Source organism: Vombatus ursinus, unplaced genomic scaffold (genome assembly GCF_900497805.2).
Source record: "Vombatus ursinus unplaced genomic scaffold, bare-nosed wombat genome assembly UNPS02005286.1, whole genome shotgun sequence".
Classification (NCBI taxonomy): domain Eukaryota; kingdom Metazoa; phylum Chordata; class Mammalia; order Diprotodontia; family Vombatidae; genus Vombatus; species Vombatus ursinus.
The window spans coordinates 245,379-265,654 of record NW_020945064.1 but is presented as its reverse complement, the minus strand read 5'-3'; the positions used below and the strand labels follow the sequence as shown (position 1 = coordinate 265,654).

Genomic DNA, 20,276 nt, shown 5'->3' with positions numbered 1-20,276 from the left:
TCATATAAAAATGAGAGCAAGTACCTCTGTCTCTTAGGGGCAGGTTCTCTGGCCCATTCTTCTCAATAGCAGTAACAGGTTTGGTTGAGTTAGGACTTGTTCCTGGATAAAGATCATAGAGGCAGCCTGTGGCTCGTGCAGAATTCAGACCTCTTTCACTGAGCAGGGGGCAGAAGCACCTCTCAGGTGTCAGCAACTTCCTACCAGTATTCCAGGATGACCAGAACAGAACAAAGGAAGGAGTGTCCTCAACTGTGATCATTTTTATTTTGACCAAAATCAAGGACTTCTAGGCAGTTTGACTTTCCCAGCCAAAGATGACAGGGATTCTCACCCATTAGCCCCCCAAATTAGTCTACAGGTGGAGATGGAAACTTTCCAAGACTCTCAGAACTGCACATCTAGGTCCATACCACCTGCATTGGGACAGAAGCCAGGTGCTAGTGGCTCAGGCCTAACTCCTGCTGTGGCCCCACACTCCAATTCCCTCTTTTGCCTCCCCACTTAAACCGACAACCAGTCCCCTGGCCGTGAGCTAGACCAGCACTTCCTTCTTGCTGCACACCTGGGACACACTTACTGCTCCCATCCACTGTGCCATGAAGAACGTCTACAGTCTGAGGGACCTGTGCTGCAGTAAGACTCTCCCCATTAGGGGATGAAATGGAAATGTGGAAACAGACAGGAAAATTAAATTATGTAATAAATATGTTACAGGAAATAAAACAAAGTATTAAAAGTCACGAAGATGAAACAAGAAGTCAGAAACCTATACTGCATTGTCCAATTTCTGAAACCTCTTTGGACATAGCAGATAATCAAAGATAAAATAAAAATAAAATTTAAGAACCTACCCAGGAAACTGACAAAACTGAAAAAGTATCTAAATGTTACACAGAACAAAGTACAGATTTGGAAGACAAAAGCAAGAGACACAAACATTAGGGTCTTTTGTTTTTATATATTTTAGTATCCTCTTAGATCTCAGGTAATCTAGACACTCTATTAGAGTAATAATAGCTAATTATAGTAAGGGCTAACATTTATATAATGCTTACTATGTGCCTGACACTGTGCTGAAGACTTTCCTTAATATGATCTTATTTGATTCTCACAATTCCCTAGGATGTAGGTGCTATTGTTACCTCTTTTACTTTTGAGGAAACTGGGGCAGACTTAGGTTAAGTTACTTGCCCAGGGTCACACGGCTCAGAAGTGTTTGAGTCCAGATTTGAGCTTCATTCTTCCCAATCCAGTTTTCCCAACCCAACCTGTCTCTAGGAACTTTAGATTCCCCCCCAAAAATTGCCCATAATGCACTAGGTCAGGCAACACTTTATAGAGAATATACGAGGGCAAAGACACATCTCAACTATGACTTACTAAGGCACACAATTGTAAAAGTGCAAGGAGAAAAAAATTATTTAAGTAAAAATTTCTTTATGTACACCTGGGGTACACTTACCATTCCAGTCTACTGCTTCATGAAGAACGTCTGCAGTCTAAGGGACCTGTACTACAGTAAGATTCTCAAAAAAAAAAAAAAAAGAAAAATCACATTTTTAAAGAAATAAATTTGTTCTAAAATCAGACTTTTCAAAAGCAACAAAGGAAAAATGCCAAAGTTGACTATATAAAAAAAGTTTTTTAAATTAGGATTGGGCCCCAAAATTACATGTTATACAGATAAAACCATATTGCTTTGAAACAAAGGAATTCATGTGAAAGACAAACAAGGACCTGGTAGAATTTTTCAATAAAAATCTACAACTAAAGAATAAGTAATGGAAGAAGAAATCTGAATTGACTAGTAAATGACTAGTAAAAATAATACATTTTTAAGCTGCTAAATTTAGTTAAGATTTGATTAGAAACAGCCTGAAATTTCAGATAGAAAGCTAGCCAGATTGAGGCTTTGAGGAAATTGACATCCTGGTCCATGACCTTCTGGCTATGTGTGTGACACTGAGCAAATCACTTAACCTCAGTGCTCTAGACAATTCTCTGAGACAAGAAATTGCAGTTAAGGTGAAGACTTGCTTTGGTAGATAGTTTCCTCACCCAGAAGTTCTATTATTATGAATCACATGGGTGGATAGATCAGATTAATATAGAAAAAATAGCAGTGCTCCCCAAGTAGTATGTGTATGTAAGATCAAGCAAAAAACCAGAGGACTTCCTTATAGAAATGAACAGGATTGTGGTGAAATTTATATGGCAAAACAAACAGGCAAGAAAATCAAGAGGCACCTTGAGAAGGGGAGAAAACAACCAATGGTCTTGGAATTCCAGATTTTTTATTACAATGTCTTCTTAAATTTGTTTTGAATTATCTGGAACTGTGGGAAAAAAATAGAGAAATAGCTCAACAGAACAGAATAGCTGTATACCAAACAATGCAAATTATTCATGTTTGATAAATTTATGACAAGTAAAAGCTGGGAAAAGGATTATTATTATTATTTGACAAATGTACTTCTAAAATTGGTTAGACTTGTCTGGAAATCATTTAGACCAGGGGTGGGGAACCTGCAGCCTTGAGGCCACATGTGGCCCTCTAGGTCCTCAAGTGGGGCCCTTTGACTGAATCCAGACTTCACAGAACACATTCCCTTAGTAAAAGGATTTGTTCTGTGAAGTTTGGATTCAGTCAGAGGGCCCCACTTGGGGACCCAGAGGGCCACATGTGGCCTCAAGGCTGCAGGTTCTCCACCCCTGATACAGACTCACATGTTATTTCCCAGTGAATTTTAGCTAGATGAGACTTTAACAACAAAAGCACAACTATTAAAAAGGTGGAATAGAATAAAGTATTTATCACAGTTGTTATGAGGTGGTTTTTTTAAACATAAATTATTAGGGATAAGATACATATTTGATTACATTAAAATTAAAAATGTATATAATAAAAATGAACACATTGGGAAAAATATTTATCACAGGTGACAGGTAATCTGACATCTCAAATCTAAGGATCTGCAAAATGAGACAGACATTTTCAGATGCAGCCGGTATGAAAATTTGTTTTGCTTGGTTATATTGTTACAGAGATTTTTTTTTTAAATCCTCATGCCTATATAGGAGGTGGGAGGACAAGGGGGACTAGGGATTGGGTAGCAATAAAAAGAAAGAAGGATTATGAAGGATTCAAGAGCAAAGGACAGGCAGGACAGCGTTGAAAGCTACAAGTGAATCTTATCATATATATACATTTGCTTCTAGGATTTGACCTGTGATGTGTGTCTGATGTTTGTGACAGGCCTTCTCTGTACAGTACATTGCCTCTGGAATAGAAAATAGAAGATTTCAATCTCATGGAATAACACAGGGTTGGATAGAAAGGAATTCTGTTTCACGGGCATTCTTGGGATGGGAAAGGAGGCAGCTGGGTGGTAGAGTGGATAAAATGCTGGATTTGTAGTCAGGAAGACCCGAGTTCAAATTCTGCCTTAGATACTGACCATCTCTGTGACTCTGGGCAAGTCCCTTAATTTTAGCCTCAGTTTCCTCATCTGTAAAATGGGGATGATAATAGCACTTGCCTCCCAAGGTTGTAGTAAGGAGCAAATGAGATAATATATGTAAAGTGTTATTACAAACCTTGAAGCACTATATAAAGGCTAGTTTTTATTGTTGTGATTAGCAGCAGAGGAGGAAGAGAAAGAGGTGAAATAAGCAAACCCATTTGAGGACCAGGATCAAGGGTTGAAATTTAAAGTTACTTTCCATTGGCAGTTGATGATGTCATTCCTATTTTTCTCCTCTTCAGGTTTTCTCAGCTGAAGGGCCTGAATTTGTCCCACAACAAGCTTGGGTTATTCCCCATTTTACTTTGTGAGATCTCCACTCTAACAGAACTCAACCTTTCCTGTAATGGATTTCATGAGTTGCCTGGTCAGATTGGCAGTCTTCTGAAGTGAGTATCTGACCTTACGTAGACCCCACAGTACTGTGGAAGGACCACTGTCTTAGGAGTAAAGAGTTCTTGCCTCTACTGCTTAATACCCTATGTTGGGCAAGTCACACCTGCCCTGGAATTGAGGGCTCTCCTCTGAAAAGGGACGGAACTGGATCAGATTACTACTGAGGGCTCTTGGGATTCTAGACTTAGGGTCCTCTGATGCTGTGGGAAAGTGACCGAGCATTTGGAATGAAAACAATAGAATGTTTGTTGCAAAAATGCAAGTCAGTAGAGTGCTTTGAAAGTAGCTTTGTTTTGGTCATTTTTATGTGAACATGAGTCATTGGATCTTCTTAGAAAATAAATCATATCTGTACTAGGGGCTATCATCCAACGTCCAACACCAAGTAGCAGTTTCAGTCACCAAAGTTCTCATTGTATATAAGCTTTCTGACAGCTGTAGCCATTCATAATTTGACACTTCTACTGCTGGTTAATTTGTTAGATCTCCGAAGATACGGAAATTTCGGAGATTGTTGATTTGCTGGAATTCATTATTCCTTGTCAGCATTGTCCTCGAATTAGAGCTCATCACTTTCAGATCTACTTATTTTGAGAAATTCTTTACTAGCTGAGTTTTTTTTTTTCACCTTAAATTAATTTCACACAGTCTACAGACTCTCTGTCTTGATGGCAACTTCCTCACTACTTTACCTGAAGAACTGGGAAATTTGCAGCAGCTTTCCACTCTTGGACTCTCCTTCAACAATTTTAGCCAAATTCCTGAGGCTTGTGTGAAGCTCACTATGCTAGAGAAGCTGGCTATGGCAGGCAACCAGCTAGAAATCCTAAATCTTGGGGTTCTGAACAGGATGGAGAACATCAAACATGTAGATTTCAGGTGAGGGTATTCTTTCTGTGCGTATTCTTGGATTGATCTGTGAAAGAACTGTGTATTAGCTTTTCTCTGTTACTTCTGAGACTACTGCATTAAGGTTCAGAATAGGAATTAATTTTGTTTAAAGGTAAAGTAATGCCTCATTTATCAGGCATCATTGGGGAATGTGGTGTTCAAAAGAAGTGAATTTTCCAGATCAGTTAAACTTATCCATTAAGCATGGAATTTTTTAAAAGTTTTAATTAATTTCTTTTGTTTTTACATAATGTTATTTTCTGAAAATCTCTCGCCCTCCTCCCTTATCCATCAGGCCATCTCTTGTAACAAAGAAAGAGGGAAAAACAGTTTAGCAAAAACCAACCAACACATCAGCTGTATCTAATGATGCATTCAGTATTCCACATCCATAGTTCCCCACTTCAGCAAAGAAGGGAGTGCAGAGTCTTAAAAGGATGTATATCAGTTGTTTTTTGCGTTTACATTATTATTCATATATCATATCATTGTGTATGTTGGTTTTTCACTCTTTATCAGTTCATCTGTCTTCCCGTACTTTTCTGAATTCTTCATATTCATTGTTTTACTGTTCATTAATATGCCATTACATTCATATACCACAGTCTGTTCAGCTATTCCCCAGTCAGTGGCATCCTCTAGTTTCTAGTTCTTTGCTACCACAAAAGTATTGCTTATGAGTATTTTCCTGTATATAGGGCATTTCTTTTTATCTTTGACCAACTTGGGGGGATATGCGTAGTCTAGGGATCTTTGGGTCAAAGAATGTGGACATTTTAGTCACTGTCTAAGCACAGTTACAAATTCAAATTCATAGTTCCATCAACAGCCGTTTAGTGTCTGTTTTAATGATTTTTATGGAAATATTTCTGTAGTATGTTACATACTTCTCTGCCTATTTAAATGGAGTACAGTTAAGTAACATGGTTTTACCTTTTCTTGATGACTCAGACTTATTGTTAAAAAAAATTAGTTACTATGCATGTTCTTTTTAAAGAAGGAGAAAAAGCAAGAAATCATTTGCTGTTTTTGTCATTGGAGGCTGTCTGAATTTTGTCCATACATAAATGGTTTTCCTGTCCATTGACACCTTTGCTTTAAATATTCCATGTGCAGAGGTTCTCAGAAGTAGAATTTTTTAAAAGCCACTGTTTTACTGTACTGTACAAGGGAATATGACCACAGCCTTTACCTTGCTTAATCTGGAATGGAACATGTTCTGTTCCCCACACTTTTAAATGACAATTTCTGAACAGTCAGGATGCAAAAACAAACAAAAGTGTAACTTTGTTCTCTTTTCATGGATAAGCTTACTCTTTATTTTGCTCTTTATTTAGCCTGTATATGTGTTTCCAAGTCTGAGTTGTCTCAGATTACAAATTACTACAGGAAAAGGACTAGCTTTTTTTGGTTCTTTGTATGATGTAGTAGTAAATTAGGCATTTAAATGCTATTTGTGGATGTTAGGCATAGGAAAAGGGACATCGTCCTTTTTGGAGCTGTTAACCTTTTGGTTTCCTTAGTAGAATTTAATTCCAATGACTTGTTGACCAATGTTTAGGTTGAACAATTTGAAGAGAACAGTTATTGACAACCTGGAAGGGAACAAGCGTGTTACCCACGTGGATTTGCGGGATAACCAGCTGACTGACTTGGATCTGAGTTCCCTGGGAAACCTCCAGCAGCTGCACTGTGAACGAAATCAGCTGAGGGACCTCACGCTCAGTGGCTTCACCCTGCGGGCCCTCTGTGCCAACTCCAACAGTAAATTTGCCATTTTTCCTCCACTTGCTTGTTCTGTGTAAGCTCTGGGAAGAAAACACTTTCTAAGAAAATTGCTCCTGCCTTGCTAATTGGGTCTTGTGTTGAAGGATGCTTGAGGCTTTGTGAGAGTCATCATTCAACAAGCATTCATTAAACACTTACTCTGTGGGGCATTGTGGTAAGCCCTCAGGGTACAAAGTAAGGCAAAATATCTCTGCCCTTAGAGAGCCCACATTGTAATAGAGAGGTCAGCATGCAGACAGCTATGCACCAATCAGATGGATACTGATCAATGGGAGAAAAACTACGGGGTAAGCCTCTGGCTTTCCCATCTTGCAGAAGCTGAGATTTTAGCTGAAACTTGAAGGAAACCAAGAGGCAGTGGTCGGGAGGAAGAGAATTCCCCACCTGGCATCAGGTCATTGAAAAAGTCAGAGTGAGAAGATGGAGTGCTATGTTTGAGAATCAGCCAGAAGGCTGGGGTCCCTGCAACATAGAGGGAGTGAAGTCTTAAGAAGTTTGGGAAAGGAGGAAGGGGCCAAGTTCCTCTAACAAATGGAGGATTTTGTATTTGGTCCTGGAGGCAATAGGAAGCCATTGCAGATTGGGAGTGAAGGGTGATGTGGCCAGACCTGTGCTTTAGGAAGATCCCTTTGCAGTTCAGAGAAAAAAGGCTTGAGGGAGGGATGAAGGCCCGTACCAGAGTGAAGTGAGGGGAGAGGAGATAAATGGGGGACGCATTGTAAAGGTAGAAATGACCAGACTGACTTACCAACACACTGGGAATGAAGAATTGAGGTCTCAAGGCTGAGTGATAGGTGTTTAGAAGAGGTAAGAGGGGAACGAGAATATTGAGAACTTTGGTTTGTGAACTGTTGTTTCTATGATAGGATGTATGCAGCCCCAGAGGCAATCTTTTAAGATGGGGTCACCATGTGGGTTCATGCAGTAAGAGGCATTTTAACAAAATCCTCAAGAGGCAAAGATATTTTCAGTAGATGGTCTCAATATTGTACTAAACATCCTTGACACCATAGTCCTTGAAGAGTGAGAGCCCTAGTTTTTATGTGTCTGGACTGTTTGCTTAGCAGCATCACTTTTTTTTTAACTAGACAGAAATAGAATGAAGTTTTTAGCAGAGAAAAAAGTCAGACTTTTTGCCATGGCCTTCATTTTGAATGTTGGTTTCTTTTTTTCTGTGCAAATTAAGTTTTTAGAATCTCACTGGTTAAAGGACTTTTTTTTTAATTAGCAGAGGTGGTCCAGCAAACCAGTTTTTACCTTAAACATATCTTTGTGGGAACTTCAAACCAGAGCTCTGAATTTAGGTGGGAATAGACTTAGATTCTCTTTAAAAATAATACTTGAGAGTCATAGGCTCCTTGGGCTGTTTGGTGAAGCTTGTGGACCCCTTCTCAGAGAACTGTTTTTAAATGCATAAAATAAAATACATGTGATTGCAAAGGAAATAATAATATTGATATAAAGTTATAAAAGGGTTTAAATTTTTTTTCAGACTCTAGATTAAGAATTCCCTGCTTATTTATATAACCTGTATCAAGTTGCTTGCTGTCTTAGGGAGTAGGGAGGGAAGGAAGGAAAGGCAAAAATTTGGAACTCAAAATTTTATAAAAAAGGAATGTTAAAATTGTCTTTACATGTAGTTGGAAAAGATAATACTATTAAAATGAAAGAAGAAAAAAAGGAACCCCCTACTTAAGAGCAGAGAGCAGATATATTGTTATAGAAATGGGCCAATGCCCTTTCCTAACCTATACAAAGTTAATAGGTAACTGAAATAAGAAAAAAGGACTCTGAGGTGGGAACAGTTCCTGATCATTAATAATCTGTAAAGTTGCATTGTATTAAATAGGATCTGCATGAAATGAGCCTGGATCAAACTAAACACATGTAGCTTTGATGTCTCAAAATTTTAAAAAGGCAAAAAAACAAACCAACAAAACCCAACCCTTTACATTGCTTACTGTTAACAAATATCCTTGATAAATTAAGCATGTTGAATACCCTTGTTTATTTCCTGAAACAATTATTAGTCAAACAATTGAAGTGGGTCAAAATGCCCAGTATTTATCAGTCAAGGCAGCAAGCATTTTTTAAGTTCATACTGTGTGCCAGGCACTGTTCTAAATGCTAGAAATTGAAAGAAAGGCAAAAACCCATCCCTGTTTTCCCGGAGCTCACAGTCTGATACTTTCTCTATCAGAAAGTGGAGATGACCCACCAAGGAAGGCACTAACTAGCATTGAGTGGGATCAGGAAAATCTTGCAGAAGATGTGGTTGTAACTGAAACTTCAGGGAAGCCAGGAAACAGAGGAGAGAGAATTCAGGCATGGGGGACAGCCTCTGAAAATGCCCAGAGTCGGGAGATGGACGGTCTTGTGCGAGGAACAGCCAGGAAGCTGTCTACTGTAGTTGGTGTTTTACTATAAGAGATCGTGTAGGAATGTAAAGTTACAACTGTGAGCCTGAGGCTCTTGAGGCCAACTCATTTTATAGATAAGGAAACCAGACCCATGGAAGCTAAGGGCTTGGCCCCAAGCTCACACAGTGAGTCGACTTCATTGGTTGGATTTGACCCCATGCTCTTATTCTGTGGTCAGTGTTCTTTCCACTAATAGGATGGCTCTTAGTCAGACATATACTTTTAGAAAAACTATTTTGCCAGTTAGGTGGAGGATGGATTATAGCAGGGAGAGCCTGGAAACAACAAATGAAGAGGCTGTTTCGGAATTCTTGTTCCGTCAATTTTCAGTCATGTCTGACTCTTTGTGACCCCATTTGGGTTTTTCTTGGCCAAGGTACTCGAGTAGTTTCTCATTTCATTTTCCAGCTCATTTTACGGGTGAGGAAACTGAGGCAAACAGGGTTAAGTGACTTGCCCAGGGTCACACAGCTAGTAAGTATCTGAGACCAGGTTTGAACTCAGGAAGATGAGTCTTTCTGACTTCAGCCCCAGCACTCTGTGATGTCACCTAGCTGCCCTTTAGGGTAGTTGTGTTTGTGCTTCATTCTCGAAGACGACGGTGACATCAGGGAGTTGATGACGTGACTTGCAGTTGACTTTGATTTGAGTGAGGGAGGACTGTGCAGTCACCAGCCTCACTTTCTCCTCCAGAGCCATCTGGGTCCAGTGGCGAGATGTAGATCAGGATGACTGGAGATGGCCCCTGCTCTCCAGGGAGGTTTAGAGGGAATGGTTGTGTTTTGAACATGCTGAGTTTGAGATGTGGGGTCCCAGCATAATCAAAGCTTTTCTGAGTGGGAAGGGAGCTTGAAAGTCATGTAGGCCAACCCTCTCTGAAAGGCTTCCCTCAGTGTCTTCATTTGTGTTAGAAATATTTGGGACCCCTTTGGCAGCCCGGGGAAACCTGTGGGCTCCTTCTTCAAATTGTGTTGTTAATACATAAATAAATTACAAGATTACAAAGGAAACCAATCATATTAAAATACCGTTATTAAAATATTGCTAACAAGAAGCTCATACACCATAGATTGAGAACACCTGTCTTGGAGGCTTCCCTTCTCTGGTTTTACTGTTAATCTTCCCTTTGCTTTGCCTCAGCTTAGCTAATGATTCTGCTTCCTTTTTGATTAGGGCTGACAACAGTAAACGTTTATCCGGTGCCTAGTCTGCTTACTTCCTTAGAACTCTCTAGGTAAGTGTGTACCACGAAGAGAAAGAGATGGCTTTGTGTGTTTTTTGTTACTTAAGGGGATCATATATAAATACTTCTTGAGCTTCCTTCAGGGAATAGACATGCAAACACATAGAAATGTGTTGGTGCCCTGCTGGTGGGAGTTCTGAAAAGGAATGGTCATCGTTAGAAGGATTTCTGAGGCAAACAGGGTTAAGTGACTTGCCCAGTGTATCTGTATCAGGAAAGGACCCAAGAGTCAACAGTTCTTTAAGTCACAGATTATTATAGTTTGCTCAGAACAAAGGAGTTATTCTGAGATTAAAAAGACCTCTGTTGACAATTTTATCCTTTGCCTGTTGAGTCTGAGTTACTTGGCTTGGGGGAGGCATTTATTTGACTCAGGGGCCTAGGGTTTACTATTTTTTTGTGTGTGTGTTTGTTTCATTTTGGTTTTTAAATCCCTTCCCCTGACCCTTTCTGGTCTAGAACTTTGAAAAAGCCCTGGATTGTCTAGAGATAGTAGAAGTCAAGGATAATATAAATAACTCAAATTATCGGCTTCAGAATCAGTGTTCTGGAATGTCACACAAGTTACTGCCCTCCACTCATTTTACAAATGAACACATTGAGGCCCAGAGAGGTGACGTCACACAGGTAGTAAATAGTGGTTCAGGGATTGAAGCCAAACCTTCTCACTCTAAATCTAGTTCCCTTTCTCAGACCCCATGCTGCCTCTGTCTCCTGACCAAAAACCCAGCTTAGTCATGGAATGCAAATAAGAGGTCGCTCCTGTCTCCCCTGTAGAGAGCATTCTTAGGTTGTTGAGAGAGTATTACACTTTGGGGGTTTTGTTTGTTGTGTGTGTTTTAGAATACAGTGAGTTTATCAGGTAGATCAGGTAGGTCGTTTTCCTTACTGCTCTGAAGAGGCTCTTAAAAGTCCTTGGAGAGGCAGCTAGGTGGCCCAGTGAACAGAGCACCGTCCCTGGAGTCAGGAGGACCTGAATTCAAATTGGGCAAGTCACTTAACCCCAGTTGCCTTGTGGGGGGTCCCCCCCAAAAAAAAGTCCTTGGAGGCTGACAGATTGATCTAAGATCACATGGTGTAGAGACAGACTCAGAATCTTTAGTCTTAAGTCTGTAGGCACTTCCTCACTGAGGAGCCCTTTTGCCTCTGTTAGAGAATAAATTAACTAGTATTGTGACATCCTTGTTTTCTGTGATATAGCTTTGTGACAGTTTGACTTTAGCAGTCTGTTTCTTCCTTTCTCTAATAACAAGATGATTTTCATGTATAAACTTTCTTTTTGAGGGCAAAGATTTTCAAGTAACATCACATTGGGAATACAGGAGGCAAACTGTTAATTGTGTAAATGAGCTGGTACCTTTAAATTTTCACACATATATAATGCTTACAGACAAAATACTTCTAGGGCAGCTAGGTGGTGCAGTGGATAGAGTACCGACCTTGGATTCAGGAGGACCTGAGGTCAAATTCGACCTCAGACACATAACACTTACTAGCTGTGTGACCCTGGGCAAGTCACTTAACCCCACTGCCTAGCCAAAAAACAAAACAAAACAAAAAAAAACCAGACAAAATACTTCTATAAGGTAGATGTCCTCAGTTTGCAGTTCATTGCTCTTTCTCCTAAGAACGATTATCATTAATAGTTTGAATATTTTTTTTAGAAATTATTTGTTGCTTTTCTTTTCTACTTAAACACTTTTTAAAAAATCTGCAATTTCATTGGTATGGGTCCTCTTTCCATCAGCTCAAGTAACAGTTCCTGATTGGATGAGTGGCCATTCTGGTAATGAACAGGCTTCTTTCCAGGCTTCACTAGGCTGGGCTGTAGATGAGACACAATTTTATCACTCAGCCTGGTAAAAACAGCCAGAGTTTATGCTTTAGGGACACATTTGGAAAACCCAAGGGTCACCTTCACATCGTGATGAGGTATCTAAGTAGGACTTGAGTGGCTTTCCGTTTCTACTAGTTGTTACAAATGATGCCTTTTTAATTGTATGTTTTCCTAGGAATCAATTAGAGTATGTTCCTGACTGGGTCTGTGAATCAAAGAAGATTGAGGTGTTGGATATGAGCTACAATCTTCTAACAGAGGTCCCCATTAGGTACATGTATTTTAATATATATATTTTATACACACAAACACTTATGTTCTTGAAACACCACTAAATCATCTTTTCCAAGATTTATGGTCCTCTCCACATGTTCTTCAGGATAGTGTTTTTAAAATTAAAGCAAAATGTTGGGCTTTAACTGTATATTTGAAGCTATTTAAAACTTGCAGAAGTCTCTTTTTAGACTTACAATCCAAAGTGATTTCGTTGTAGAAAATAAGATATAGTTCAAGTCTGTCTTATGTTTGCTATTTTCATTAATTTCCTTCTCCCTGAACAGTCATGTTCTTCTGGTGATTGTTTAACAGAGCGTTAGAGGTGCTCTTTTTTGGCTAGTGTACTTTGCCCAGTTTACATTATCTGATATCATGTCCTCTTATTTTCCTGATTTTATTAAATAAGTGCTCAGGACAAATCCAGTATTGCAGACATTTCCTTTGTAAGGCTCGTCAAGAAACATTGTTAAGTTTCTTATGTGTTCCTTTGGGCTTTCTCCCCTCCTAGGATTCTGAGAAGTCTGAGTCTTAGGAAACTGATGGTGGGACACAACCATGTGCAAAGCCTTCCAGTCCTTCTGGAACACATTCCTCTTGAGGTCTTGGATCTGCAGCATAATTTACTCACCAGGCTGCCCGACACTCTCTTCTCCAAGGCCTTAAAGTAAGTACCACAAATAGGCTTTTGTGGGGGACGAAATCTTTGGATGAGTAAGCTGTATTAACCCTGCACCTATGGTGAAAGTGACCTTTGGAACTGTTAGAGATTATGAGTCTGTTTGCGTGACTCTCTGCCTTGTTTTAGAGGCTTTATTGCCAGTTGTAATATGTCACAGTGTTTTTATGAGGTGGTAGTCCACATCCTGAGTGAGCACAGGGGAGTGTGATCACAGTCAGCTCCTTGCCTGCCTTTGGGTCCTATGCTGCATTGTCATCACAGGTAATAAGTATTGTGATCTATCAAAGAAAAGGGAAAGAGGGCAGTTCTAGTGCTGTGACCCTTGACAGTACCTGCCCTCTCTAGACAAGAATAAGTCACTAGAGCTGAAGTCATTGGTGGGTTGCTGTGTAAGCTCTCAAGAGGGCAGCTGGGTGGTACAGTGGATAGAATGCTGGACCTGCATTCAGGAAAAATCATCTTCCTGAGATCAAATCTGGCCTTGGATACTTCCTAGTTATGTGACCCTGGGCAAGTCACTTAACCCTATTTACATCAATTTCCTCATCTGTGAAATGAGCTAGAGAAGGAAATGGCGAACCACTCCAGTGTCTTTGCCAAGAAAATCTCAAATGGAGTCACAAAGAGTTGGATACTACTGAAAAGTGACCCAGCAGTATGCTCTCAGAAGAGCATTTGGTCTTCCTTCCTTTTCTTTGCCTAATTTGACTAATGAGATACCCTCATTAGTCAGTTCTATTCATTATTGGTAGAGCTTTCCTATACATTGTTACATTAAAAGCTCTGACATTGTGACATGAACAGCTGGCAGAAAAGGTCTCTCCCAAAAAAGCTGTTGGTTCTTGAAATATAAATTTATGAATAGGCTCTTTGCTCTCCCCTTCTTGGAATATTACCTCCATTCTGCAGTAAAATCACAAGAGCCATCAACAACAAAAGTTTTCCTACCGGATGAAAGGATGGTGGTCTCCAGAGATTGACAAGGCCATAAGAGAGCACCTAACTCATTCTGTACCTAACACATATTCCTTTAAAGATGTATTATTCCTGTGCCTTAAAAATAAGTGGCTAGGTTTTCTTAGGAAAACGTAAGAAGTTTTAACATGAGGACATCTTTTAGTAAGTATTTGTACTAGGATTTTTTCTTCGTTTTTTTATTTATGAAACCTTTATTTTGTGCAATATGTGATTGAGTGTTTAAAAAATGAATGAAATAATGGTGCTTGACTTCAAAATACCCATTCTCACAAAGACAACATGCATAAATAACTATATGGTGGTTCAGAATGTGTCTTAAGAGAAGTGTAGGTAACATGCTATAGGAGTCCAGAAGAAGGAGAGGTTACTCGTGGCTGAGAGAATGAGGGAAGCTGGTGGCTGCAATTGGCCTTAAAGGCTGCATAGGGCGTGTTTTTAACAGAAATTGGTGGGTGGGTGAGGATGTTTTCAGTTCAGGAAAGAGGTACCAAAAATGTTTCAGAAATGAGAAAGCACAGGGTGTGTCTGAGAAATAGCAAGCAGTCAGATGGGGATAAAGGGAAGTAGTCAGAGCAAAGGCCTTTGAATACTGTTGGTGGGAGCGAGATTGCCAAAGGAGAAAGCACAGGCATCAAGGAGAAGAGGAATAAGAATGGAACCTTGACAAAGAAAAGGAAGGAAGACAAATGCTCTTTGGAGAGCATGTTGTTGGGTCGTTTTTCAGTTGTATCCAACTCCTTGTGACTCCATTTGGGGTATTTTTGGCAAAGACACTGGAGTGGTTTGCCATTTCCTTCTCCGGCTCATTTTACTGATGAGGAAACTGACATAAATATAGTTAAGTGACTTGCCCAGGGTCACACAACTAGGAAGTGCCTGAGGCCAGATTTGAACTCGGGAAGATGAGTTTTCCTGAATCCAGGCCTGGCACTCTATCCAGTGTCCCACCCAGCTGCCTTCCGAGAGCATGAAGTAATTTCTGAAACTCCCATTTTTAAGGCAGTAGATGCTCTCAGTGAAAATGGCTATGTATGTATATTCTCCTTGATAATTTTTTACTCCTCTGTTAGTCTCAGGTACCTGAACGCCTCTGCAAACAATTTAGAGTCTCTGCCTTCTGCTTGCACTGGGGAAGAAAGTCTGAGCATGCTGCAACTCCTCTATCTGACCAGTAATCAGCTGACAGACCAATGTATCCCTGTCCTAGTAGGACACCCGCACCTCCGAATCCTGCATCTTGCAGATAACCAGCTGCAGACTTTCCCAGCAAGGTGAATACATGCATGCTGCCTCGGGTCTGTAGAGGCAAGATGAATATTATATATGACAGTCGTTGACCTTTTGAGTTCTCCAGCTGGGTGGCAAAAGTAAACTCTTCTAATGCCTAACTCAAGGAGGGTGTTTTGTATTGTCATAGATTTAAAGGTTAATAACAATGGGATAGAAACATCAATATCTAGGGAGAAATTTCATGATGTTTGTTAAATTCCTGGGTACCCCATTCCTTTAGTTCTCAGGATTCTGAGAACAGTGGACTTTTAAAGGCTCATTTATAAGATGAATTAAAGTTCTTTTAATTTAAATTAATTTAACAAATTAAAGAGTTTTTTTCCCCTCATCACTGTTTCACAAAACACTCTGTATTTATTCATTGTACTTTCATTGACAATAGGACAAGGAATTGTTTAACCTCTTTGAAGATTTTCTTCTATTTTTCTGGTCTTTTGACTTTTAAAAAACATTTCTTGTTGTCTCCTGGCAATTATTTGCTTCTATTTTGTCCGTTCTACTTGGGAACTGTTATTCTGTTTGGGAACTAGTAGTTACCAAATCTGAAAGAGTTCTTTAGTGTATTTTGAATAAAAGATTGCTCAGGACTCTGATATACTCAGTGTAATGGTGTAAGAAATTAATTCTGTCACACTTGTTAAGGAAAACATAAATGCTTTCCAGAAAGTAGGGAAAGAATTATTGATAGAAGAAAGGAGATGCCTAGTAAATGCCAGTGAGGCAAAAGTTTTCTGATGCTTCTAAAATGACTTAAGAGACGTATTATTTTTTAATGTAGATTTAAACTGTCAGTGAATAAGTGCTGACATTAAAAGAAAAAAGTCATGGAAAGAGGTTGACCTTGAGCTTATAGAATCTGAGTCCAAATTCCAACTTTGCCATTTACAATCTGTTTGACATTGGACAAGATCTCTGGACCTCAGTTCTTCATCTATAAAATGAGGAGGTCGGTTAGATGCCCTCTCAGCGTATGATCTTTTCAAAATGTTTAAAAATTTGATAAAAGAAAATTTAGGAATTTTTACATGATCAGTCAGTGAAGATTAAGCTCCTGCTACATTTAAGGAACTGCATTTAATGGGCTTTGGGGATGCTGAGACAATCAAACAATCCCTGCCCTCAGTGCTTATCAGGGCAAACACCCTCTACTTAGGTAAATAAGCTCAGGGTCAGGAAGGGCGTACTGGCAGTTGTAGGGAACCAGGAAAGGTGACGTGGGAGAGAAGCTAAGGATGCTGGGAAGTAGAGATGAGAAGTATGTATATTCCAGGTGAAGAGGACAGCCTATGCAAAATCAGGTGTGTCAGTAGCAAATAGAATGCCATGTATGAGAGCCAGCAGGCTGGTTTGATGGGAAGGCTGGAGCCAGACTGTGAAGGGCCTTAAATGCCAGACAGAGAAGTTTCTATTTATGTTAGAGGCAATAATTGAACAGGAGGTTGACACGATCAGGTGTAGGCTTTAGAAACTTCACTTTAGCAAATATGTGGAGGATGAATAAGAGGGAGTCGGGGAGACCAAGTAGGAGGCAACTGCAGTAATTGAGGTCAGAGAGGTGAAGGGCATGTGAGTGTAGAGATGGCGATGCACAAAAATTTTATTGTATTGTTTCATCTTCAGCAAATTAAACAAGTTGGAGCAACTGGAGGAGCTGAACCTGAGTGGCAACAAACTAAAGACAATTCCTACAACCATTGCAAACTGTAAACAGCTGCATACTCTTGTTGCACACTCCAACAACATCAGCATATTTCCAGAGATCCTGCATTTGCCTCATATCCAGGTATCTCCATGGGAGTGAGGGATAACCTTTGGAAGTAAAGGTTACTGACCTTGATGGGCTCCCCAGGTGTGCATGTGGGGTGGTTTTTTCCTTCTATTTGGAAAAGGGCCCTAGAAGGATAGAGTGGGATTTTTGGTTAGAGAAGTGATTATTTAATACCCTTGGCATTACAGAGTAGGGGGTCATGAGTATTTGGGAATGAAGACTTTGCTTTTCCTGATGTGGTCTCTTTTTGTGCTTTTCTGTCCCTGTCAGTTTGTAGATTTAAGCTGTAATGACTTGACAGAAATTCTGATTCCTGAGGCTTTGCCTCCTACCCTACAGGACCTTGACCTAACTGGAAATACAAATTTGGTTCTGGAACATAAGACGCTGGAAATCTTCAGGTAACATATATAAAGATTCTGAAGTTGAAATCACACGTGACCTTAATCCTGCCAATTTCAAGCTCTTTAAAGGCCTTTAATAGACCTTGTTCCACTAGAGGCTGTGTGTGAAGTAGGAATGATGCCCTTCTTATTACGTTCCTTGATTCACTCACTGACAGAGGCTTAATGCCAGTGACCAGACCATTCCACTGGACCAAAACATCATGGCCACCACAACATCACCATCTGACTCTTCTATGACACTCATGGGTATTTTCATACTCATCAGGTCTTCATACCAGAGTTAGATCTATAATGAACAATTGACATCATTTGACTCACCCTCTTAATTTTACAGATGAGGAAAAGTTGAGTGACTTTCCCAGAGTCACACAGGCTATGAAAAAGGAAGCTTGGTACAGACCTGGGGCCTCTGCATCCACGGCCATCCACGCTCTCTTCTCTGCTTGATCAGGGACCCTAGCTTGGCTAGAAAGAGTGTGTGTGCCTGATGTCTTACAAGTACAATCAGAAGAACTTTAAAATGAAAAAGATAAGGAAGAGAGAAAATTACCCACATATATTCCCAAGCTAGATACCAATAAAGGAAGAATAGCTATTGGGATACCCAGGAGCTCATAGAAGATAAAATCCAAGAAAGAAGCCAGTGTTTCCACATAAATGCACAACCTCAGGGTACAGATGTAATGAGCCAGATTGTCAAGGTGTGAGGTGCATGATTCTAGACCAGTGGTCTGAAGCTCAGGGAGAAAAAGTCCATACGTAAGGATCCCTGTGTGCCACACATTGAATTAGAAAACCACATGAGTAACATTATCTGTGATCTATTGTATTTTTATTGATTTTGTTAAATAGTTCCTAATTGGACTGTACTTGAGTGAAGTCAAGTATTTGGCACCTCTGCTCCTAGACTGTTTCTTTGAATGAGTATACATTATTTTGAAAGAAGTTAGATTATTTTAAAAGGTGGGGAGAGGAAGGGATATTGTATTTTTTAAGAAGATATATTCATGTAAAGAAGTCAAGGAACTTGAAGGGGAACTATGGTTGAAGATATTTGGATATGGACTATGCTGCATACTAATTAGACCAGAAATGGGAAACAGATCACAAGCCTGGCACCGGAATTATGATATAGTAGTGATGGGGAACTTCGGTTATCAAGTCATCTGCTGGCATGCACTCTCTGCCAAGAGGAGAGTAGCTAATAACATTCTGGCCTGCCTTAGTGAGAATTTCATCTTTCAAAAGGAAGAGAAACCGAGAGGAAATTCAGGGAGAAGGAGGTTTCTGGCATGGAAATGATGGGAACTTTGGGAGGAAGTGACCATTCCTTCTTCCAGTTTGGTATAGGAAAGGAAAGGAAGCTTTCTCTATCCTAACATGTTACCCTCTAGGTTTTGGAAAAGCAGGTTTTGAAGGTGGTTAAGAGAGAGAGAATCTCACATACTAAAACTCTACAGCAGAATTCAGGCTAAGAGGGATGGGAAACATGAACAAAATGCTAAAAATATGAAAAAGGATACAATTCTAAGAAGGAAGAAACAAGGGGGAGTTGCCTGAAGAAACTGATGTGAGTGCACATGGAACCTGCCAAGGAATTAAGATTTTTTTTTTAAGCTAGGTACAGAATATCTAAAGCAAGCACAGAGGATAAACACAAGTGGAGAAACACAGTCCTTTACAAATGCTATCAGGAATGCTGGAGCTCGAATGAGCTGAAGCTGGAGAGGAAAGCTATAGACCATAAAAAAAGGCTTTTGAAGTGGTATTAGGGAGAATCTTTTGCAAAGGCCTGTGCAAATGCCTCATTATAGCGTGGAGATATGACCCTAGTTTCTCCAAAGCTCTACCAACAGAGTACAAGCTCTGTCAGGCTCTACCCAGGTGGAAGGCTTTTGAATATTACCCTGGCAACAGACTTGAGTCTGCTTTGTGAGGACCAGGCTACGTATTTACAGAAAAGCTCGTCACCTGTTGGCTGGGCTTTTGATGACTCATTTTTTTAGCGACAGCAACCTGTGAAACAAAAAAATACAGAACAGCCCTCAGTCCTGTACAGCCTCCTTCTGTTTGTGCAGAATGGCGGCAGAGTGAAGAAGAGGGTAGCAAAGGGTGCCAAGAATAGCACAATTTTAGACAGTCTGTAAACTTTTATGTGAATGTTGTTACTTCAAATGTAAGATCTTTGTCCAGTTAGCAACAAGTAGGCCTGTTGCTGGAGGAACTCAGCCAGATCTATCTTGACAGTTCCAGTATAAATGAAACCAGAAGAATGAAACTTTGGAGAGGTGATGAAGTTGGCAGAATTGGTTTTATAATTGGCCAAAGGCAACAAGAAATGTTACTTTGTGGGATAATTTGGTCGTCTCATATTTTAGTACTGATAAATATATGCAAAAAAGGCCACCATGAAAATAATTTTAACTTATGCACCAGCATCACTTGCTGAGAACAAAGATAAAGAAAAATCCTGTGAAGAATTTGACAAGACCCTCAAAGTTAAATCATTCATCTGTGATTTCATTGCAAAGATGGGGAGAGGTGAGAAATACACGTGAAAGCGTGGTTGAGGAAGAAGGGACTTAAAGAGACCAAAAACATGAAGACTGCACAGAAGCATCATGCTTTTATATATCATAAACACCGTCAAGAAAAGAATTTGTGGGTAATGGATAGAGCGAACCTCAAATAACATCACAAAAAATGAAATCAATAATATAACAATAGCCAAGAAAAACGTGTTATTATGTGGGAATTATCCCTGTGTAGCATATGC

The 20,276-nt window shown here is 39.8% G+C and overlaps 1 protein-coding gene across 3 annotated transcripts in view; it reads left to right on the top strand.

Annotated features, from left to right (window-relative positions):
- The window catches only part of PHLPP2 (PH domain and leucine rich repeat protein phosphatase 2), a 98,247-nt gene that overhangs the window by 59,062 nt on the left and 18,909 nt on the right, over positions 1-20,276 (top strand). For 2 of the 3 annotated variants that reach the window (XM_027847621.1, XM_027847623.1), the window contains 9 exons: positions 3,770-3,916; positions 4,572-4,802; positions 6,376-6,578; positions 10,196-10,256; positions 12,278-12,373; positions 12,887-13,042; positions 15,106-15,306; positions 16,946-17,108; positions 17,364-17,494. In XM_027847621.1, coding sequence (XP_027703422.1) covers positions 3,770-3,916; positions 4,572-4,802; positions 6,376-6,578; positions 10,196-10,256; positions 12,278-12,373; positions 12,887-13,042; positions 15,106-15,306; positions 16,946-17,108; positions 17,364-17,494 — 1,389 coding nt within the window. The remainder of the gene's footprint in view (positions 1-3,769; positions 3,917-4,571; positions 4,803-6,375; positions 6,579-10,195; positions 10,257-12,277; positions 12,374-12,886; positions 13,043-15,105; positions 15,307-16,945; positions 17,109-17,363; positions 17,495-20,276) is intronic. The other variant, XM_027847622.1, reaches the window with a different exon arrangement.